The following is a 24,790-nucleotide window of genomic DNA, read 5'->3' on the forward strand; positions in this document are numbered from 1 at the left end:
GCCTGCTCTAAGATAAGACCAAGGTCGTTGCCTGAAACGACAGCCCATCTTGCTAGAGGACACAATCCTCTACAGAGGTGGCAGGTTGATTATATTGGGCCTCTCCCTCGGTCTGACGGGGCGAGATATGCCCTAACCTGTGTCGACACCACGAGTGAGCTAATGCAGACCTATCCAGTACCAAAAGCCAACTAGGCATACACTATAAAGGCACTCACAAGGCTGATGGCTGCCTACGGGACACCACAAGTCATTGAGAACGACCAAGAAAGTCATTTCACGGGTGCAGTGATACAACGCTGGGCAGAAGAAAATAATATTGAGTGGCGATTCCACCTGCCATATAATCCAACAGGGGCAGGCCTTATTGAATGTTACAATGGTATTCTCAAGGCTGCCCTGAAGACAGACTCTCAGTCCCTGCAGGGGTGGACAAAGAGACTCCACGAGACCCTGCGGGACCTGAATGAAAGACCTAGAGACGGCAGACCCAGTGCCTTGAAAATGTTACAGACAACATGGGCCTCCCCACTTAGGATCCAAATTACGGGCACCGATAATGAGGTGAGACCTCAGATTGACCGTGAGAACAATCTTCTGCTCCCTGCCCCTGAGGACCTAAAACCAGGTACCAATAAAATAAAATGGCCCTGGAAGGTGCAGGTAGGACCATGATGGTGCAGCCTACTTGCACCTTGGGGGAGATTATTGGAGGTGGGGGGTTCGGTAGCCCCTCCGGTAATTGGTACATGGCCTACTGAAATAATGGTTAACACTCCAGCCTTTATTGCTAAGGGGACCCCTATCATGTCTCTGTGGCAGATCAGGACACTCCCTTTGGTGCCTGATATAGTCGTACAGCCACAGACATCAGGTCAAAGGGTTTGGTACAGGCAGCCAGGGCATGCCCCTGTACAAGCTGAAGTGTTAACCCGAGACAGGAATACGGCCTGTATCTTACCCTGGAGAGTGGATCTTCCCCTCTTGGTACCTCTAAAACACTTATATTACTCCCCATAAGTCTATGAGTCGCCAGAAGGAACCAAACAATGCTACAGTGTTCCAGAGTTGCAGCATCTGGTGATGGTCTAACTGGAACTGATGACACATAAGATGGACCTGCACTGTGTGATTGCATGCTTCCAGTAGATACCACCAAGCACTGGCCCAAAGAAGACTTCGACTGATATGCCAATCATCACCCATCTCGGATTACATCAACATGTGTCGTGATGGGCAATTATGTAAGCGTCGCAATGTATTGGGTCTCTGTAACAAGGGGAGCTCACCTTATGGTTACTCGATCAGTGGTTCACGCTGTGAAGGGGTGGAGTGTATGGGAACTGCTGAATCACGGCCTGAACCACTGATTGGTCACCTGAGGTGAGCACCAAGTCAGCCATGGGGGCACAGGTGGAGGTGATATACACAGGTGGAGGTGATATATAAGTGGCTCCACCTCTCCCAAACCCCATTTATGGACTGAACAACACCAGGGAAGGTTTTCTTCTTGGAGATCCCTCCCACATGGAGTCCCCTGCGAGCCTCGACATCCTGAAGGTGAGCCATCTTCTCTTTTGTATTATTTGTATCCCATCTATATAGAACTACTCAAAATATACTATCGTCTATACTATTTCTTTGTGAAGTACCATCCTTGGGAGTTGTTTACCATACATACACCAAGACCTTCTTGAAGCCCTGGGAAATATGTGAACTAGTTTGAGTGACATCTGACCCTGCTCTGTGTGTATCATAATATGCCAGGGACCTCTTTATGACTGGCATCCCCTTCATCTGATAGAACTGACAAGCCAAAGGTAATGCCCTACTTTTCTGTTAATGCCATCTTGTGTCTATGAGCAGAGCATCAAGGTTTAGGAAGAAAAAACAGCAGTGCCTGAGTCACCCTTGGTTGACACTTTGCCCCCTAAAACCAAACAATGACTTTGGCAAACTTAATGAATCTGACACTGTGGAGGTTCAAGACAACATTCAGAATAGAGTCTGAAAAACAAGTTTGACAGGTGTGGAAGACGATACTAAGAACAATGGCTGTCACAAGGAGACAAGAGCAGAAGTGAAGTGGGTTGCATAATATCTGTGTGGTGATGACCCTGACTGGAGAAGCTCCTATGAAGGATACTTGTTAAGTGTTCTATTGATGTGTGTGTGTGTGTGTGTGGGGGGGGGGGGGGGAGTTACAGGAGGGAGCTTGGAGATGTATGTAAGGGATATTGGAACCTTCAATAATGGATTTGGATTGTTCACGGACTGCATCTGAATCTGTGCCTTCAGATGCTGCATGATACATGGAGACATATGTTTCAAAATGCAGGATTAAATTTTTAGTAGAAATATTCACAAATCCAGCTATGGCTTTTTCAAGCTTAGTGATGCTTTTTTTTCCCTTCAGAAATTTTGATGCTCTTCCATAGTGGGGTTAGTTATCAATGCTTCACAGAAAAAGACAACTTCTGATCTTGTGCCACTCACTCCCACTCTCTATAAACACTAAGAAATGGACCCAGTCTCATGAGGTATCCTCAGACTTGCACTGCCCTTACAGTGCATGAGAGTTTGCTCCCCCAGTTCCCACCAAGAGGTACAGGGATCATAGACACTGTATGTGAACCTACAGTCAGGTCAACTTTTAGACCTTGCACATCGCACATTAGGGATCACAGAATTGTAGGGGTTGGAAGGGACCTCTAGAGATCATAGAGTCCAGCCCTCCTGCCAAAGCATGCTGAATTCAATTAAATTTTTGACAAATGGCTGAGTAGTGCATATCTTTAAATAATTTATTCATCTGTATAAATGATTTAGTAATGTTAAGTGATGAAGTGAACAAGTAGGAACTTTGTGTTTCATGCCATAAATACAGGGTAAGTCAATGTGCTTCTTCTTCCAAACACCGTAAGTGCACACACACTTCCTTTCCATTACACAGACTTTTCAAATACGCTCAAAAAATATTATAGTATCTGCCAATATTGCATACAGTAGTACATCCATCAAGACTGAGAAAGTTGCTTTGCTTGATCATGTGTTTTGTTATTTCCAAGGAATACATCCAGTTGTACGCCTGCAGTACTGACTCGAGAAACTTTTCAGTAAACCAGTATTGGTTCTCACTAGTTTCCAAATAGGACATAGCACTTTTTTTTTCTTCTTCAAAAAGGCATTAAAAAACTCAGAAAATAGTTGATTCATGAAATTTTTAGAGTGGTGTGCATGGAAATCTTCTAAGGAGGTTGAAGATAAAAATAATCATATGCTGACAGACCTACAGAATCTGCTTGAAACTCAAAGCTCACTTTCAGTGCTTTCTTAAGGTGTTCTAATTCACAGACATGCACAAAAAATAAATTCAAAAATCAAACCTTCAAAATCAATATGGATTAATCAACTCTCCATTTACTATTCCTCCACCCACCCACACCTCCTACACAAAAAGGAGACAAAGAATACTGACAGCAGGAGTTGTGCTGTAATTGAACATGTATTGTATGCATGAACACATAATCACATAGAGAAAGTAAGATTTCTGGATTGAAGAGGTTTATTTATTTATTGTGTATGTGCATATTTATTTTGGGGTTTTGTGTTGCTGTTGGTTTGTTTTTCTTAACTTATCATACCACTGGAGTGTACAGTGCTTGCTGGATCCAACATGATTCTCACAGTTTTGGCTACTAATGCAGACATTTCTCATTTAAGAAAAGATAAAAGGACTGACCTGATTCATGCTTTAGGCAAATAAACAGAGTTTAGACCAAGTTGGAAGAGGGTTGCTCCCTTCAAGAGGATAGTTATATGAAATTACTTGCTTTCCTAAGCTTTTAAGACCTTTACAGTGTCTGTAACTTTTAAAATTAAAAAAAAAAAAAAGAGTAAGGATAACAAAAAGAACATTCTAGTTGATGATCATTGTCAAATAGTTTTATCCTGAGATTTCTTTCCCTTCGGCACTTTTTTGTTTTTTTTTTTACCAACTGGCAATTTAAAAAACTTTTAATGACATAATTCAGTGTCAGTCTTCAAAATAACTTAGTATGAATAAGTGGTACATTGGTGCTTAACTTTGAGATTGTTATGTAAAATGAAAACAAATTGAAACAAATACAGAGTAGACAATACTGTGCCTTAAAGGTATATTAAATGCAGATTTGGATATTACTATGATCAGGTGTATAATTAGTCTTTGACTGATCACCACCATAAATTAATCTGCATCACAACTGAGAAAGAAACATACACACCACTTTTGCAGTCGAAAGGAAAAAATCCTCTATATGAAGGTATCCAATTTATATGTTTTTGAGGAACTTCCTCTCCACAATCTTTGCAATCTTCTTTGGTTCACAGACTGAATCAGTGAAAGAAAACTGCTAGTAAAAGAATGGATTAATCCACTTGGCAAAAAAATGGTCAAGAACTGTGAAAAAAACTCAGCCATACCAATTACCTATTATTCACACTAAGAAGTTACTTTCCAGAGAACTTTCACCACAAATTTGTCTGTAGGCTGCAGTTGTTTTACTAATGTAAGTGTAACTTATAAAAAAGAAAAAGGTAGGCCACCAACTGAAAGAAAACATTTATTGAATCAAAGTCAATATTTTCCTCTTAATATCTACAAGTCAACAATGAACTGACTTTCTCCAAGAATAAGCATAATGCACAAAAAAAAGTATGTTATAAAAATATGTCATTTTTTTCTTTTTTTTTTTTCTGTTGAGCTGAAAACCTTTTGACAAGTGCAAGATCATTTTGGCAAGCAAACTTAAGCCACTGTTAGTGATGTCAAAGTTCAAATCATTTTCTAATCACTTTGTATTTAAGATTCACTGATTACATGGCACTGGAAATGCCGACTCCTAAAAAGCTCACTGCATTGCCATGTTTATCCATCCAGAGAACAGAACATCTTGATCTGTCATCATGAATGAGTACCTTCATCACTGAAGACTGAAGAGCCTAATTGAAGCTATTAAACAAGAAAACTAACATCTACCATAGAAATATTACTGAGGGGAAGCAAACCACCTCCACCTTGTATTTAGTGTGGTGTTTGTGAACTGAGAGAAGAGCAGGTATGTTCATGGACTTCTAAATCAGTTTAACAGTTGTTGCAGTGTGAAATCAGGGAAAGCATGGAAAAAGAATAAAGAATCATTTATGACAGCAGTCTATTTATGAGCACGTGTGCTCATGCACAAAAATTTATCTGACTAGGCTTAGTTATGCCTTCTTAGAATTATTTTTTTCACATAAAAATTTAACTCAAGCAGGACTAGTATCACTGACTTTTCAAACCACCAGCAAGGAGGAAAAGAGACCATTTACAGAGATAATTGGAAAACAGTGCAATATTAAAATACAAGTTTCACAACGTGTGAAAGAAACATGATTTGGAACCTGAGCAAAAGGCTTTTTACTGACTTAGTAAAAAGTCACCCTGTATGTTGTTTTCACTGGCATCTGTTCTGCCAGATTAGTATGTTGCTCTTAGCAACATTCATGGCCCCTAACTATTTAGTACACAGAAACTGCCAACTACTTAGAGAGGTCTACTAAACATTTTAGCTAATATTGCAGGCAGTCTGACATGCTGCTACTGGAAATGACCATACAGCCTAAAATTAAGAAAAACTGTAAAAAGAAAAGCTGTCAAACATGATGCTTTTTAAATAGACTAAAGCTCTTCCACAACACTTAGGTACGGCACTACACTGGTTTTACTGTCTCCAGGTCAGCACTTTCAAAATAAATATACTGAACATTTACAACAAATGCCTCATTAATGCAAGCTCTCTCTTTATTATTTCAAGACCAGTTGGATAAAAACTAAATTAATGACATAACTCTGAAACAGCTACAAGTCCTTTTTCAGAAAAAGGCATGACTTTGTGTCACAGCATAATTCTTCACCAGCAACAGTATCATCAGTCTGCGATACACAATTGTTTTTTTTTCTGGCACCAAACCAGCCACCAGACAAAGCAACTTCACAAAGCATGTGGTCATCTACTCTGTTGATTTTTGTAAGGAATAATCATTTGTGCTTGCAGGTCCCAGACCTTTCAAAAATTGATATGAACAATGAGTGATTAATGACTAGAAACTCAATCATTTCTAAATTACGTGAGAGGAGAAAAGATTTAAAGAATAAAAAGCAACATAATGCTGTGCATTAGTATTTGTGAGGGGTGAGGGAAACTAAGGTTGGTGCTTTGATTTGCGTTAAAGCAAACAAAAACCTAAAAACAACCCTAAAAAGCTCTATGTCCATGGTACTGGTAGAGGCCAATGTGTGTATGCCACTGAAAGGCACATTTGGACCAATCTGAGAAATGGCATCATCAGAGCAGAACAGTAACTTCTCACTGGAGTGATCACAAAGGGTGAACAGTAAGCCATCGCTTCTCTCTTGTCATGAACACAGAAAGCAGTCACCAAGGCAAAAGAAAGAACACAGGAAAGAAGATGCAGGAACTCACACAAACCTGGAACACAGAGAACATGTTAAACCGAGTTCTGAACATTCTGAGAGACTGTTCTCCTACCATAACGTTAGTATTCACTGATTTAACACCACACATACTATGCTTAACTAAACTAATGAGCTGTTGTAAAAATGTTACCATAGTCACATTCTTCTTTGATGTGTTACACAACTAACTTTACTTATAAAGATTTGTGGACTTAAGGATGCAGTCAGGACAATCTCTTGTACATTATATAAAAAAATAACATGACTACACAGTACTGCTTTTTTAAAATCAGAAGTGCATTTTAAAGTTATGCATCATAAGGCACACAGCTATTTATAGAGAGCTAACTATGGCACGTGGAAGAATGTTCTTCTTACTACTCTAACAATACCAAAAAAGTAGAGAGCAATACTTACTGAAAAGTTATCCCCAAGGTTATCCTGCTTTTGTATCTACAAGTTGCATCTGAACATTTGCAGACAAGCCACCTCCATAGCCTCCCTTGGATTGCATTTGGTTCTGAATTGAGCTCACCTGGAGGAAGAAGGTGAAATGAAGCAAAGAAAACAAGACAGGCAGTTAGAAGTGAACTGTGGTGTTCCCTTGCTCCCAATTTTCTTCTTGGTTTGGTTTTCAAGTGCTCTTTTATACCATTAAAGATACATTATTTTTGTATGAGGACATATACAGTGAAGGTTTGCTGGACAGTTTTGCAGACAGCTCAGTAGGAGATTAAAGAACTGGTTCTGATGTGCAAGTTTTTCCTCTCTCCCAAAGGAAACTGGTTAATTCAGATTTTCACTGAACTACCTCACTGCTCAAGAAAATAACAAATCTTGTAATGGTATCCAACTCCACTCCATCTGACAAGCTGTAATTTAGTTTGTTATATGAGAAACATTATTTGCCAAGTATGATAAACCAGTGAGGTTAGAACTATGGCATTAAAAGTAGAATAGACAACTCATAAAACATCTGGATAATATCTGCAGTATACGGGTAACTTCAGGTAACAATAACAAAAATTGCATTTAAAACCAAACATGAGCTCTTGGTGTATGGAAAATTTCTTACTTATCCATTTATATAAAAACATGTCCCACTTTACTTAATTGGTATTATTCCTATAACTGGCAAAGTATTTAAATCATACTAAACCTACCAATTAGTCTGGAAACAACTTATTTAAAGGCACAGCTTTCATTATTTTTATCAACAAAAGAAAGAGAATCCATAGTTCTTTCCTGCTTGCACTGAAGAATTAATTGTCTCACAACTGCAGGAAGACAACTCCAACCTTACAGTCCATTTTCCGTCTGCGCACCAGAACATACATAACAAATACACAGTAAGTACAAAGTAAGATATGCTTTTAAGGCTACAGCTTCTGAAAATGAACTTGCATCAAGGATCCTATGCCTGCAGGGTGCCACTTGCGATTAGTTCATACATAGCTCCTTTAGAGACCTCAGAACAGCACTGGAAGGACTTATTTGACCAGTGCGGTTTTAATACAGCTAAGCAGCATGCATGGTATTTTCCCCATCTACAAAAGCAAAAGCAGCTGCAGCAAAGCAATGTAATACTATTTTTTTTTTTCTGCAGGGCTACATTTTCAGAGCCAAAACTCTAGCAGGTCTGACATCAATGACTCATTGAAAGAGAGTGTAACAATATTCACAGGGTCTTGTTCAGAAAGTTCTGCATCTAACCAAGTCAATGATTTTCTTTATCTGGAATGTTCTGTTGGTCACTGGAACAGAAGAAATTTGAATGTTACTTTCCCCAGAATATATCTAATCTACATGTCAATGTATGCATAACTTAAGGACGGGATCCATTTAATCTGAATGACCCCCATCTCTAAAGAAAAATAGCTGGAAACCATCTTCAAGGCGTGTTACTTTCCAGACTGACAACTTAAAATCACAGAATCATACAATCACCAAGGCTGGAAAAAACCTTCAGGATCATACAGTCCAACCATCCACCTATCACCTGTATTTCTTACTAAACCATGTCTCTCGGTGCAACATCTGAACACTCCTTGAACATCTCCACCACCTCCCTGGGCAGCCCGTTCCAGTGCCTGAGCACTCTCTTGGAGAAGAAGTATTTCTTTAAGTCCAGCCTGAATCTCCTCAGGCGTGACTTGAGGCGCCATTCCCTCTAGTCCTATTGTAGTTACATGGGAGAAGAAGCCGACCCCCACCTCACCACAAGCTCCCTTCAGGTAGTTGTAGGAGTGATACACTCCTCTTCTCCAGACTAAACAATCTCAGCTCCCTCAGCTGCTCCTCATAAGGCCTGTCCAGACCCTTCACCAGTTTTGTTACCCTTCTCTGAACAAACAACTTACCTACAATATTTAAAAACTATAGAGGAATCAACACAAACTTCAAGGCTTAAGTATAAATTTTACTGTAACCTTTAGAACTACTGAGAAATCTCTCTGGTACTTGAATCATACATACAGACATTTTTAGGAGTGCATTAGGAACTATCAATCTAATATACAGAGGCTGTTGCACATAAAGAGTCTCCAGCAACTTTAATCTTGGTTCAGTGGCTACTTTGTATGTTAAAACTTATATGAGAGACATGTAATGTTAAAAACTGACAAAAAAGCCAGACGTAGTGATCCAACTTACAAGGTGGTGAAACACTCTCATTTTGAGGCAGTCTGAACTACAAGAACAAGCACAGCGAAGTGCTTTTTACTCCCCCAAAAGATGCCATTTGATGACATAAAGCAATGTATTTTTGCCTCTTACATGTAATTTAGATAGGATAAGAATTAAAAGGTTTTGCAAGGAGAAGAAGATTATACCAATTAAACACCACAAAATATGCTGTGCTGCTTATCTATCTCATTAATTTCTTTCTTTTTTTCCCATATGCCCACTTTCAGAATAAGGAAGTAGCACAGATGGTCCTTGAGAAAGAATACAGGAAAAATTACAAGAAGGAAGGAATACATGAAATAAGGGTAAAACTGAGGCTAAATGACTAAAAATAAATAAGGAGACTCCACTGTGCAATACAAAGGTTAAAAAAAAATAGGAGGCAAAAAAGGAAGTTAGATAGTAGAAAAAAAAGTGGAAGTGCCACCATGAGCTTGGGAATAGAACTATAAGGAATAAGCAAGGAGATTGGATACAATTTTACCACAGTAAATCACCAAATAAGAGGCAAGAAAATAAATAATGTTGAAAACTAGAGATCTGTGCTTCTGAAGATTTTTTTTTTTTTTTTTTTTTTGCATACAGTCTCTTTCCTTTATCAGAAAATATTGTTCTGGTTGTTATTGCAGCACATTATCCAAATTGAAAAAAAGAAAGTGAAAGGTACGGTCAGTTATAAATGTTCGAAATGGAAAAGTTTATGTAGCAACAGTAATCACTAAATGTTATCTGGAGATGAACTAAATGTACAAGTCAAACCTGAGGGTAAGCAGGGGGAAAGACTGATGTGAAAGAGCAAAGCTTCAGGCAGCCACCATAAAGCTCCCAAGAGGTGGTTCAGATGTGAGAATGAAGAAGGTTCTCACACTGAAGAGAGCAAATATCTACAGAGCAAAGAGCCACACTTCTAAAAAAAATGAAAGAAAAATGGATCACTGACTTTATTACTTAAATTCACAATTTATTAAGTATATCACATTAAATAACCAGCTTTAATTGTATTTTATCAAGTTGAATCTAAGTTTGTCCATTTACCTAGCTTACTGATGTTTTAGTACAAATCACTGCCACTCTGTTACCTTGTTTCAGGGAAAAACTAGCATATTGTTTGTCATGTCAGATATCCTACCTCTGCCTTTCCTTAACAGATATGAAGTTAAAACATTGTGGTTTTCTTTTCTGATCGCTGTAAGCTACAAACTAGCTGAAATTTCAAATGACCCCCTTTCCCACATTTAAACTGACCTCTTTCATTCAATTCTGCTCTCCATTCTGATACCTCTGACAGAAGTCATTCTTCCCCTTTCCTAAAATCCACCATCACTAAACAAGTTTTTCCTTTTAAAACAATTACTCAGGTTGAGAAATATTTTTATTCATTATCTAAATATCACTCCTTTTTGTAATTACTGTCCTTCAAAAACAGATTGATGCTACACATAAAATATGGTTGTGCAGAGGAAACCTATTCTCATAATCTCATTTTCAGTTTCTATCTTAGCCTCTGTTTTTTACTTTCTGAGAGAAAAAGTTTTTATTGCTTCAAGAATCTACAGGAAACCACAAAACCCCGCTTGTGACATCATGGCTTGCTCTGGAAATAATTCACATTGCAAATAGCGTTACAAAATATACACAATCACAACAAAGACACAAAAATATTTGTGTGCACCATAAACCATGGTAAATTACAATTTCACATAAACTATATTTAAAATACTTCAAAACATTTAAGCGAAGAAATCTAACCTGAATTGTGAGACACATTTAAAAGATTTTTTTTCTATATAACTCAAGTACTTCCCAAAATACTCCTCTATATTAGTGTGTGCATGTCATCAGAAAGAATTTTTCAATGGTCTTCCACACATACCCTGCACAGTATATACAACATTTGCTACATATTGTCAATAACTACAGGATCCCATGATCTAGAATACAAGTGGCTAAGGCTTGAATTAAGACACTAATAGGTTATTCTTCAGTTTTCACAGAGCCTCTCCCTCTCAATTCAGTAGAGAATCATTCTTCACTGCTTTGGCCTCTTACAATGTTCCTGTACCCTGTCTAATATGAATATTCTTCAAACACAGATGCTTACTGAATTCATTCCGCTGAATAGGTCTCCTGATCCAACGTGAGCTGTATGAACAAAGTTTGTTGGCTCCCCAATCATGCTTCGGTCTATGCGTCGTCGTCTTTTCTGGAAGGAAGGTAAAGAAACCATCTATCTGAGATTCCTTTAAAAGGCATAATTACTATGTGCCATAAACACAAACTGTCTATAGTTTCATATACCATCAGACGTTTTCATAAAATCAAAAAGCAGAGTCTGAATTCCCAGGTTAATCTAAACATCAGTAATATGGTCCTTTTTTTTTTCATTTAGGGGATCTTTAGAAGATCATTAGACCAGCACTGATACCATTCCTAAACATTTACGTTAACACAGTATTCCACTGTTTATTAATATTTGCAATGTTCCACACAGCAACTTTTGTTCATCCACTTGTCCATCATTTAACCATGATGTGATAGATCAAATTTGATGTTTAGTTAATCAAAATGAGAATTAAGGATCAGAGAACATCAGCAAGGCATAAGAAACAGCTAACTTACAAAACTTCTGAGCACCATGCCAAGGGAACTTGTGTCACTGATTCTATAATATACTTCAGAGTAATGTCTTGATTGGCATCAGCCATTATCATATGCCTACTGAACCTTATACACTGAGGTAACTTACTCTTCTCATGCCTGTGGAATGTGAGCTGAAGGGGTGCAGGGGACAGTGCAGCTGGATGCCAAACTGTACCCTAAACATACTCCAATTTCTGTTCTGAGAGGTTTATGGCAAGAACTGCTCAACCTCCACTGTTCTCTTCGCAGAGTCAGAGCTTCAACTTGTTTTTAATATAAAAATATGCAAATTAAAAATCAGAAAATGCCAATGTGACTCCCATCTACAAGAAAGGCCGTAAGGAAGACCTGGGGAACTACAGGCCTGTCAGCCTGACCTCGGTATCAGGGAAAGTTATGGAGCAGATGATCTTGAGGGAAATCACACGACACGTGCATGGCAATAAAGGGATCAGACCCAGCCAGCACAGGTCCACTAGGGGCAGGTCGTGCTTGTCCAACTTCATCTCCTTCTATGACTGGGTGACCAGACAGGTAAATGAGGGAAAGGCTGCTGATGTAGTCTACCTGGACTTCAGCAAGGCCTTCGACACAGTCTCCCACAGTATTCTGAGGAAACTGGCAGCCCGTGGTGTGGACAGGTTCACGCTTCTCTGGGTGGAGAACTGGCTGGAGGGCCGTGCCCAGAGGGTAGTAGTTAATGGAGTTAAGTCCAGTTGGCGTCCTGTTATGAGTGGTGTCCCCCAAGGGTCAGTTTTGGGACCCATCTTGTTTAATATCTTTATTGATGACCTAGATGAGGGAATTGAGTGTACCGTCAGTAAGTTTGCAGATGACACCAAGTTGGGAGGATGTGTCAAACTGCCTGAGGGTAGGGAGGCCCTTCAGAGGGATTTGGATAGGCTGAATAGCTGGGCTGAGCTCAATGGGATGAGGTTGAATAAGACCAAGTGCCGGGTCCTGCACTTTGGCCACAATAACCCCATGCAATGCTATAGGCTTGGGGCAGAATGGCTTGAAGAATGTAGAGAGGAAAAGGACCTGGGGTGTTGGTTGATGCTCGGCTTAACATGATCCGGCAGTGTGCCCAGGTGGCCAAGAAGGCCAACAGCATCCTGGCCTGTATTAGAAATAGTGTAGCCAGCAGGAGCAGGGAGGTGATCATCCCCCTGTACTCAGCTCTGGTACGGCTGCACCTCGAGTACTGTGTTCAGTTTTGGGCCCCTCACTACAAGAAGGACATTGAGGCCCTGGAGCGTATTCAGAGAAGGGCAACAAAACTGGTGAGGGGTCTGGAGCACAAGTCTTATGAGGAGTGGCTGAGGGAGCTGGGATTGTTTAGTCTGGAGAAGAGGAGGCTCAGAGGAGACCTTATTGCACTCTACCACTTCCTGAAGGGGGGTTGTGGTGAGGAGAGGGTGGGCCTCTTCTCCCTGATCAATAATGACAGGACGAGAGGGAATGGCCACAAGTTGTGCTGGGGAAGATTTAGATTAGACCTGAGGAAACATTTTTTTTTCTGCAAGAGTGGTCAGGCACTGGAATGGCCTGCCTAGGGAGGTGGTTGAGGCACCATCCCTAGTGCTGTTCAAGAAGTGTTTAGATGAGGTTCTAAGGGATTTGATTTAGTAGTAGTTGGGTAGGGATAGTGATAGGAGGATGGTTGGACTAGATGATCTTGTAGGTCCTTTCCAACCTTATGAACCTATGAATCTATGAAAATTAAGAATTAATTGGCATGGGCTGTCTGCCTCCAGATGATTACTGCATCTAAAGGAAAAAAAAACAATTCAATAAGAGCAAGTGTAGAGTCTTGCACCTTGGGAGGAATAACCACAACATGCATCAGTACAGGTTGGGGATGAGCTGCTGGAGAGAAGCTCTGAGGAGAGGGACCTGGGTGTCCTGGTGGATGACAGGTTGGCCATGAGCCAGCAGTGTGCCCTGGTGGCCAAGAAGGTCAATGGGATCCTGCATTAAGAAGAGCGTGGCCAGCAGGTCGAGGGAGGTGATCCTCCTCTACTCTGCCCTGGTGAGGCCTCACCTGGAGTACTGTGTCCAGTTCTGGGCTCCCTGGTACAAAAAAGACAGGGATCTCCTGGAAAGTGTCCAGCAGAGGGCTACAAAGATGATAAAGGATGTGGAACACCTCTGTTAAGAGGAAAAGCTGAGAGACCTGGGTCTGTTCAGCCTTGAGAAAAGAAGACTCCGAGGGGATTTGATCCATGTTATAAATACCTAAGGAGTAGGAGACAAAGGGACGAGGCATAACTCTTCTCAGCAGTGTGTGGCAACAGGATGAGGGGACATGGTTGCAAACTGATGCATAGGAAGTTCTGCACAAACATGCATGTGCCCTTCTTCACCATGCAGGTGATGAAGCACTGGCACAGGCTGCACAGACAGGTTGTGGAGTCTCCTCCGGAGATGACTCAAGTTGCCTTACCTGTGCAACCTGGTCTAGGGAGCCTGCTTTGACAGGAGGGTTGGACTAGATGGTCTCTAAAGGTCCCTTCCAACCCTGCAATTCTGTGATTCTGTGAATACCTTTTCCTTATTTCTTAGGCCACTACCAGAGACCTTAAGTAGAGCAAACAGTACAGTATCCAGCTGCCACATGCCTATGTACTGTATTTAAAAAAAATAATAGCCATGAATCACAACATGAACACTTCAATTTGAAGTACGTTAAAATACAGTATAATAGCTAAGAAATTACTTGAGCTTAATTAGAAGTTTCCCATTACCCTAAAGTCCACTTGCTCTCATTTTAGAAGGATGTCCACTTCTAATCTGTACTAAGATCATAAGACCACCCAGACTCAAGCCACAAAGATACACGCCTCATGAGTGGGCTAACTGCTTTTGAAACACATCTATGGATTAAATCTTAATGAATCAGACCCACAACTAGGAGATTACATCACAGAGTTAAGCCAGCAAGCACAAAACACTTTTTATCTTAATTAAAACAAGTCTTAGGAGATTTCACTGTATCTCACTCTATCGTATTAATTGCCAAGAGGGGGTTCCAGGGGAAAGAAGCAATGCACTCCTACAGAAACAGCAAAACAACCTAATCTATGCCAAAACTGATGTCAAATTCTCTACTCCCAACATACAGGCAAAAACCAACAAAATGAAATAATCAAAGCTGTAATTCTGGGTAGATTAAGAGCTTTCAAGGAGAAAGCGTTTATGGAAATTGAGACATCTCAGCTACAGAAGTCATTATTATTATTATTTCATAGAGCCATGAGAAGTCACTATATGATCTATCACCATGTCCCACTGATGGGTTAGTATTTCAGTTTGGAAACTAAAGTCATTGATAGAAACAGCAAACTACTTCTTAAGTTAAGCTTGAAATGAGTTAGTAAAGCAGTGATTAACGTGGGGGAGAGACCTGATACCAGGTTTCTACTTACACTGGATGAGAACTGCCAATCTAACATTATCAGAATTAAGAGCATTCCCACCAGGTGTAATGGACAAATAATGTTAAAGATGCATTGCAAGACTTACACAATATTGTGGTATGCTGGTACTCTGACACAGTAAAAATCTCCAAAGTGAAACAATCCACTCATCAATTAGAACATTTAAAATTATTTCAGGTATGTAGTAGGTGTCCAACCCCATATTTAAAACAAATGAACAGAAAGCCAGAGTGTGAGTCATTTGTACACCCAAACAGTACATTTGCCATTTTAGTTGAGTATTGAAATGCTGAGGTTTGATGCAGGTCTACCACAGACAAATCTCAAAAGCTTGCAGATAATTTTTTTGGTGGATGAAGAGAACAACCAAACTCTTTTTTGTCCAATTCAACTTATTTTCCTTTTTTTTTTTTTTTCTTTTTTTTTTCATGTTGCAAATTGTACTGGTGAGCCAGTAATGGCATTAAGGAGTGCTGGATCTCCTGAATGGCTGCAAATAATTCTTCATTAATCATCAGCTAGGGAACTAGTAACTACTACTTAAAACAAATTGCCATCAAGCCTTGATTCTTATCTTAGGCAAGTTTCTTAACAGAGGCCATTAGGCAGTTACACCTTAGCATGTGCTCACTGATGTGATCTTGAAGCAATGGAATGATCTTTAAATGCAGGAATCTGATGATAAGGTCCCTTCCAACCCAAGCCATTCCATGATTCTAAAAGAAAGCAAAATGGTGTTTGTGGCTTATTGTTTGTTTGCTTGTTTGTTTTCTTCAGTCTGCATTTACGTTAGTGCCCTGCTATCATTGTGAGCATATGTAAGTAGCTTTGCCAGTTCCTATTTACATGCTTCAATTTGTATTTCTGAGTAATCTTGCACATTTTTTTTAAAGGGCCTGATCTGGAAGGCTAGCTGATACACTCCAACAGCTAATGGACATCAAGGCCAGAGGATCAGGCAAGCCAGTCTGATGGAGAACCTGAAATGTATACCTCAGTTCTTCAATACTGATTTGCTTCACACTGCTCTCCTGTTACTGTGTGTTACTTCTGTAGTAGACACAGCCCCAGTCACAACTGAAATGACTGATGAGCGCAGAGAGAGGAATATAGCACTGTAAGAAGTCACTTTTTATTCAAAAGATATAACATAGGAGACAGGAGTAGGGAAGCATGCATGGAAAAGACTCAAAACTTTTACAGGGAATATTATAAAGACTACTTTTGTCAAGGACAATATTGTGTTATTTTATTATTGCATTTTTTGAGGCCTTATATCTCCAAGTATAGAGGCAGTACCATTACTCAGACACAAAGATTGACTCTTCAATAGATTTAGTACATGTTATTTGAAAGTAGCTAAGAGGTAGCTCATTCATCTTTCACTTGAGAAGCTAACAGCATGAATAGCTCTCTTCCCTCCATGAACCATTTGTGCCCCTATTCTGTGCTTGTTTCTTAGTGCAATTCATGTGTCTGAGCAGATAAAGCCCAGCCCAAATAAATTCTGGTCATTCATGTCTCTAACTTCACTTGGTAACATACCAGAAATAATTAACCTCAGAATGAATATATGTATGAACGACTGAACTCTGCCAATATAGCTGCAGTGACATCCTCTTTCTTGCTTCTGTAATTCTGCAGATGGATGTTTTCTTGGGAAATCATTTTATGATTAACTAGCTTAATAAGTGTCTGTTACCTTCTGTTTAGTTTTGGTCAAATTAATGAAAGATTTTGTATCAAGAGCCAAAGAAACTTCTATATCTGAATTACTGTATTTGGTTCTACCTTGCTTCTACTTACCCCTTTATGTTATGGTATGATAAGAAGCACAGCAGAGGTAAGATGAGAGCAAAAGACTTATAGAAATATCCTGGAAGTGGAGTATGAAAGTGTATCATTTAATGCCTTCACTCAGTTTGTTCCCTGAAAAAAATCTGCAGAATTTGCATTGCAAAATACACACCTGGTAATCTTTGCCCCATAAATAAGTAGAAGAGATGCAGATTTGTGTGTTAAATGATGGAGGTGAATGGAAGCTGTCTGTGGGCCCATCTCAGAGGCTTAACTTCGAACACACACACACTACATGTGCTGCAACGATATCACATTTCAGCCACCACAGTAATGAAGTAAATGTCAAGTAAACAGTAAGAAACTGCTTCAGCATAACAAAAAATATTTAGAGGACAAAAAAGAGAACACCTATGCTAGCAGTAAGTGTCTGACAGAGACAGACTGCAGCTTTGCTCCTAACACTGAAAGTGAAATCTGGTGTTGAAGTCACATAATAAAACTTTGATATTATCATTCTTCCCTAAAAGCTAATACAAAATAGTACAGACAATAGTGGTTGGTTTTTATTGGGTTTTTTTTTTTCACGATGTTTATTTTTTTCTTATGTAGGAGAGTATTTTACTATTATTTCTCAGTATTAGCAAAATAACAGAAGGCAAGGATAGAACTTTATCACTACTAGCATTGAACTCTGCAACAGTGGGAATTTTCACAACTGCATTTTCACATGTAAGGTTTCAGCTTATTTTATGTGCAGTAAGTACGTACTGCATATAATATTATATGCAATAAATACATATTGCATATGTTTACAATGCTACATTAAACTTAATATATATAATTATACAACCAGATATTGCACCATATATTGCATATCAAGGCATTTTTTTCTGTAAATTAATATTCACCTGCGCTTTAAAAGAAATGCAGTGCAGAGGAAACTAAATTTAAAAGAAAACAGCATGCTGACCTGACCTGCACAGTACAAGGGCTGCTCCAAAAGTAATGCCTCCTATTATTTTATGGTGCCCTGTGATACCAGCAGGGTGGGAATACAAAAAAGTGTATTTAGAGCAGAAGCAGTGGAACAAGATAAACAGCATGAGAAAGGAAGGCTGAGAACAAAGGACGTTTCCAGAAGAAAAGGAAAACAAGTTCAAGTAAGCTGTGTGATGGCAGACCCCAACTGGAGGAAGGGTACATGGCTTTGGACAACTCATGACCATGATTAGATAAGCACCTGTATGCACAGTTAAGGACTGCTTCAGGGAGTATCTTGTTGACATGTAGAGGCAGGTGGGGAAGTTACAAGAGAAAACTTGTGAAAGTATATAAGGGATGTTAAAACCTGTAATAAACGATCTGGATCACATCTGATCCGATCCACATCTGGATCACATCTGACACCGCACTAGCAGCAGATGTTGGTGCAATGGCAGTAGATCTTTCTGCCAATATTCTGTTACGTTTTGTTGCCATGTGACAGATGGCAACAGAGAGGCAGTGTGACAAAACAGCATCTGACATGGAAGAGCAGATAAAGTGAAGGTATGTCACAGACCTCCTCCATGTGGAAAAAATGGCACTCACTCACTGACATTCACTGACCCTTGCTGAACACCGATGGTGACGAAGCAGTTGATGTGAGCACAGTGGGGATGGCTGCTGCGTTCCAGCAGCAGTGACAGCATGTTACTAGTGCAGACTGTTAAGAGAGCATGCAGGCTCTCAGTCATCACTGGCAAAAATGCACGGCTAATGGTGGTGACTAGGTTGAAAAACAGTGCTTTGCTGCTGCGAATTCTTTAGTATTGGCAATATTAAGTAGTGTTATTGTGTTCTTTGTATCTATTATAGTTTCCACGGAAATAAATAGGAGACATTACTTACAGAGTGACCTACATCTAATTTTGCACAACAAGGCTCCAGCCAGATCTAAATCAACACAAAATGATTTGCACACAAAATGGCAAGTGATGCACCTTCATTTTTTCTGACAGAGTTCTTTGTTTCATTCTAATTATTAACAGAAGAAAAAAATTGGTAAATTCATCATAATTTCCGCTTACTGCACAAGACTATTGTTCTTCATGACAATCTGTTATTCTGGATTCCCTGTTAAGAAGTGACATTGTAGCATAAAGCCTTACAGACTCCTTTTCTGAATAAAATGAGAAACATCTATTGATTTTAACTTCAAAATAGCCTTGGTATATAATAAAAGAAAGAAAGAAAAAAACTATGAAAAAAACCAGCAAAAGCCACCATGCTTTGATGCCTCATCTTATGCAAAGTAAAAATATCAGCTTCCTGAGATTAATTCCCCAGTGCTTTATCAGTCTCTCCTCTAATTTTAGACTATTTTTGGAAAAAAAAATCCTTAAAAGGAAAAGAGATTGTGGAAATCAAGGTATTCACAACATTACACATTAGAGCTGATGTCCCAGCAGCACATAATGCTTAAGTGGGTCACATTCACCTGCCGGGGCTGCTTTCAAGTCAGCAGTGCACACTGGTAGCTTGCAGGCTAAGGCAGAAAAAAACAAAAACAGTTTTTCTCTTTTGTTAAATGATTACTGTCAAAAATAGGCTTATCTCTCTTAGCAAGAAGATAAGTAAAAAACACTTAATCCCACTTTGAAGTGTGGCTGAACACTTAATAAATTTACTTGCTGACTCCCAGCTGGGAAATGTACCCTGATGAACAGAGAATTGAATGAGCCAGATTGGTGCTGCAAAGGCCTCTTCTGCAGAATAAGGTTTTGTGGTCAGATAACCTCCAATTTTTTCCTCTTTTCTAAGTAAGAAGATGACTGAAAACATAAACACTAGAAATGTGCACAGACTTTAAGCTTGTCTTCATAACATGAGGGCCATTTTTCAGACTGCTCAGTCATGTTATAATTACATCTCAGTGACTGTATCCTCTAGTACTGTAAGAAGCAATTGTGCCTCCACTACAACATTTTGGAAGCTTGGCTTTTATGCAACAGGAGGGTAATTTGAACATACTGAATCATAATAATTTTAACCACATGTTTAAATCTGTGCCACATTAGCAGATGTAGAAATAATGCATCTTTCCATACTAAAATAATCAAAATCTCAAACTCTGCTAAAGCGAAGTGAACTAGACTAAAATAAATCCCAGTACAGCCTCCACTATTGCCATTCTCATGCTAGGGATGGCAAACACAAATACGAAGGCACTGCTAGTTCTCTACCTAACTAGTGCATCAATTTTCTTGACTAGGTGCCGATCTGCTCATTAATGAAATACTGAAAGGAGGAGCTATCAAAACAGCAACAGGCAAGTATGCTGTTTGTTAAGCTGTTTTTGATATAGGAACTATCAGATCAAGGCAGAGAATACCATGACTGGCATTCTGCCACAAATAACCCTCAAATGGCAATACCTTTTTTTTAATTTTTTTTTTTTGAAAACATCTGTTTCTATTCACAAAAGTGATGATTTTAGCTAAACCATCACAAAAAGCATGCTCTTTTAATCTGCTTATTTGCTTTCTGGAATCTTCTGTACCAATCTAGATATGCATTTCAAATATTCAAAGACAAAGTGATTTACAGAAGTTTTCAATGATATAAATCTTCTGAAACAGCTGTTTGCTAGCTTTGTATCCCAGAACACTGCTAAAAACAGTACTAGACGAAGACAGACACTGAGATACCAAATTAAGAAAAGGATTTAATCAAAGACAAGCTAGTCAATCATTTAAAGATGGGGAATTTGGACTGTTAGAAGAGAAACTGAGAAACTATCCTTCATTTTCTGTTCCTTCTTTGACCATTTCTGCACTATTTGATTTGAAGAGAGTGTCAACAGCAAAAGCAATGGGGTCCCTATGCATCGTCATCCAGCAGATCCTACACATGCTCATTCACAAGAGGAGTCAGATAATCTCACAGAATAGGAAGTACTGGATCACTGTAAAGAGGTGTTTTTCCATTCTCCCACATACATGCTGTTCTGCTCCCACATAAAGTCTGATGTGTGCGGGATGGCTGCATCCACCAGTATGAACAACATAGCACAATCTGACAAAACTAACAAGGTCATGCCTAATAGCAACATGTGGGCTCTGCTTCTCAAAACAAGCTGCTGTCTGAGTGATCTGCCTAAGTTCCCAGTATTGCCCCACCAAAATCAGCTGATCAGTCTTAAGAGTATTTTTCAAACCCTACATAAGAAGGACTGCTTTAACAAAGGTGTCCTTTACATTTATTTACTGCACTACTCTTTAGGATGCATTTCTCTGCAGGGATCAGTGTTTCAGATTCACCTAGAGATCAGAGTTTAAAAAAAAACAAAACAACAAAACCACACACTCACACACGAACAACATACAGAAAGAAAGCATTCAAAGGAGAAATGCTGACACAGCCATTGCATCCTTGCACAGGGAAGTAGTACCATGAAACTAACAGTTAGATGTATAGTCATTATATAGCCAGTATATTATTTATGAAGAAGGAAAAAGCACACACCTCCCAACATCTCCACAGTACTTTGCTTCTTTTTTCAGGTTTTTAAACCTGTTAGCATACACATCCAATTCCAATATTCATACAATGTGTTGCTAGTATACTTAGGCTGATGAAATTGAAGAGGCACCATCCACGGTAAAATTAATATTTCAGTCAGGCAACAGTGTTATGTTAAAGGTTTTAACATTTAACACTTTTTATCAACTATAAAGTGTCTCTGGCAGGAGACCATTTCCTCTTCAAAGATGAAAGAACTAAAGCTTCAATATTCAAATGCCTTAAAACCATTCTTCTATTTTATAGAAGAAATACAAAGAAGCATAATGAGATTACAAAATAAATAAAAATGCTAGCTACTCCTTCCAAATTGTTGTATTTCACTGACAGACTTATTCTAAAGCATTAAAAATCAGAATCTAAGCCCAGCGTAAGGATGTTCAGACCAGCACTACTGTCCTCACTAACAGTAAGCACCAAAGCTGTTCCCATTACCAGCAGTTTTTCTCAGTCACTTACATTGGCATTTTCTATCAGATTGCTCAGTCTTGATTGTTTTCATATCATACAAACTATGTTTTTGTCAGAATAGAAACAAGAGGAAATCAGGATAGGTTTTCATGCCAATTATTTATTAATAGAGATAACTAGTAGGCCTCCAGTACAGTCAGCTTCCCTGCAGCCTTCCAAAAAGCCAAGATGCTGTCTGACTCCTCTAGCTAAACAACAGCTAAAAATCTGAGACAAATGGTTGAAAAGACAAATGGTTGTCATTATAATTAGAACTTAATAAATTGATATCAAGAGCACATTGGATCTAGGCAACATCACTTGGCATGTAACTGCCTCAAGGGACAAAAAAAAGAGAAAATATAACAGCATTCTGAATGAGTGAATGAAATTGCAATTCTGTTCATATTTTGAATATGACAGAAGTATGGTGCAAAAAAAATTAATTAAAACAGTAAAGCAGGTCAAATCTAATGCCTCTTCAATATGATTAATAAAAAGCTACAGCCACCTGATATTACATTTCCAATATAGGAATCATGCTTCTTCCATGTCTTCAGACAGACTGTGGTGTATGATTGCAGAGTAGCAGGTCATTCATCAGCTGGATGAACAACAGGGCATAATGCAAGGAACAAGACTGTGATACTGGCTCACGGTTATCTCAGCAAAAATCAGATATTAGCATTAGCTTCACATGCAGTTACCAAACATTTTAAGTGGCCCTATGTCAGCTACTGCTTGGAACGAGTACTTATTAGAAATTCATGGCTGGGAACAAATTGTAAGACCACAGCTTTTGGAATGAATCAGGAACTGCCGCACATATGGCATAAAAAGAGACTACAAGAGTGCATTTGTTCAGTCTACCCAGGAGACACATGTCTGTGGTTTTACTGGGCTTCCACTACCTAAAAAATAGTAAAGGAAGACAGGATTGGAGGTGCACAGTGATGCACGCAACAACCGCAAGCTGCAGCATACCAAATCCTGACTAAATTAGGAATGTGAACATCCATTTTTGGAGATCTCCAGAACACAAGTGATCATGGCCCTGAGAAAAATGGTCTGGTTGATTCTGCTTTGAGTGGAGGCCTGCACTAGGCACCATGCAGAGGTCTCTTCTCACCTCGTTTATTCTTCAGGTCTCTAATTTCAGATGATGATGAAGAGAAGGAAAACAGAATGATACCATGGGTTGGAACTGATTCTGCTGAAACACAGATGTGGTATTCTCACCAGAGATCAAAAACATAATGTTAAAAAGGAGATGTAGATAAAACAAATGATGTAGAGATACATCACAATACAAGCTTTCTGGGTATATTTAATAGCCTCTTAAAAAAACAAATCCTAGAGACATGTAAGTAACATAGCATAGATAATAACATATTCAGATGTGCACCATGTTAAGCTCTTTCCTTTTACTTGTTTACCTTTTCCAAAAAGAACACAGGAAATACTTAAAAGGTGATGTGGCCTGATGAGTGCTACAGTTCTCCAGAGGAAGAGGATTCACAAAACAAAGCTCCTTCCTACAGTTCTCAAGAGGAAGAGGACTTGCAATACAAAGCCCCTCCTGTTCAGCCAAATGAGTATCATCCTCACCAACAGATACAACTTCGGGTATCCTTAAATATTCCACATATATTCTTTCATCAGGAAGTTACACTTCATGCTTGCAAATCCCCAAAGATTTAATCCTAGAGCTAGCTGGCTAATTTAAGCACACTTCTTGTGTCCTCTGTGTGCAAGTGTCTGTATATATCTGCATCTATATGGAAACATACAGGATGCATGATATAAATTACATTTAAGCCTTCAATACTCCTACGTACATTCCACTCTATTTGGTTCTCTAAATCAGTATTATATATTTTTCCCAAACTCCACTACAGGAAAGCACAAGAGCTAAGGTAAACTAAAATAAACAAATAACAGTCACCACCAGATATCGATTCTGTCACACTCACAACGCAAAACCAACCACTGTCTAACAGTAGCTAAACAGCCAGTTAGAACATCTGCTTCTCTGAGGATAACAGCTCTGAACACACTGCAGTGTGTGTTACCAAGCTGCATTCATGAACTGCACATCTAACTTTGACTACTGACAACAAAATAGGACACGTGACACTCCCAGAGTGCTTTTGCACACAACTCCTGGCAATTCCATTATGAGAAGTCAGATTTTCTGGTTTTATGCCACTGACCTTTTTTTAGTAATAGGACTTATGAGTGAAAGCTCTAGTACTAGCACTGCAGACACCAACCAAAAACAAAGCCATAATATTTAATAACTATACTCTTAAGAATAAACATCTACAGACACAGAAAATTCATGAGCTTTGTGAACTGAATCTCCAAAACTTAACAACACTTTGCTCAAATAGCAGTAGCTTCTTGTTCAGTTTTGTACATATGCAAATTAAGACCTAAACAGTCATCTGGTTTTCCAGGGAAGTACTCATACTACTTACAACAGTAAGAAAATGACTGGGTTTTTTCTGGGTTTTTTTTGTCTGTTTGTTTGTTTGTTTTGTGCAAACTCTTTATTTAAGAGAAGTAATTCCTCCAGAACGTTACATGAACCAGGTCCATGAGATACATTAATGACCATTCTGGCAATTCTCACACTAATATTTCCTTGCTGTGCCTTTTTTCACCTGTATGAACTCATCATTAGCTCTGGGTTCTCCCTGCTATCCCAATG

At 39.0% G+C, this 24,790-nt stretch overlaps 1 protein-coding gene across 4 annotated transcripts in view; it reads right to left on the reverse strand.

Moving 5' to 3' along the window:
- Positions 1 to 5,801: 5,801 nt before the first annotated feature.
- The window catches only part of CDC42SE2 (CDC42 small effector 2), a 78,294-nt gene continuing 59,305 nt past the window's right edge, over positions 5,802 to 24,790 (reverse strand). For all 4 annotated transcript variants that reach the window (XM_065740680.1, XM_065740679.1, XM_065740682.1 and 1 more), the window contains 3 exons: positions 11,286 to 11,387; positions 6,917 to 7,034; positions 5,802 to 6,512 (listed from right to left, as the gene is read on the reverse strand). In XM_065740680.1, the coding sequence (XP_065596752.1) occupies positions 6,936 to 7,034; positions 11,286 to 11,387 (201 nt within the window). In that variant the 3' untranslated portion in view covers positions 5,802 to 6,512; positions 6,917 to 6,935. The remainder of the gene's footprint in view (positions 6,513 to 6,916; positions 7,035 to 11,285; positions 11,388 to 24,790) is intronic.

This window comes from Cyrtonyx montezumae, unplaced genomic scaffold (genome assembly GCF_038088225.1).
Source record: "Cyrtonyx montezumae isolate F1298 unplaced genomic scaffold, pur_monq_1.0 scaffold_29, whole genome shotgun sequence".
Classification (NCBI taxonomy): Eukaryota; Metazoa; Chordata; class Aves; order Galliformes; family Odontophoridae; genus Cyrtonyx; species Cyrtonyx montezumae.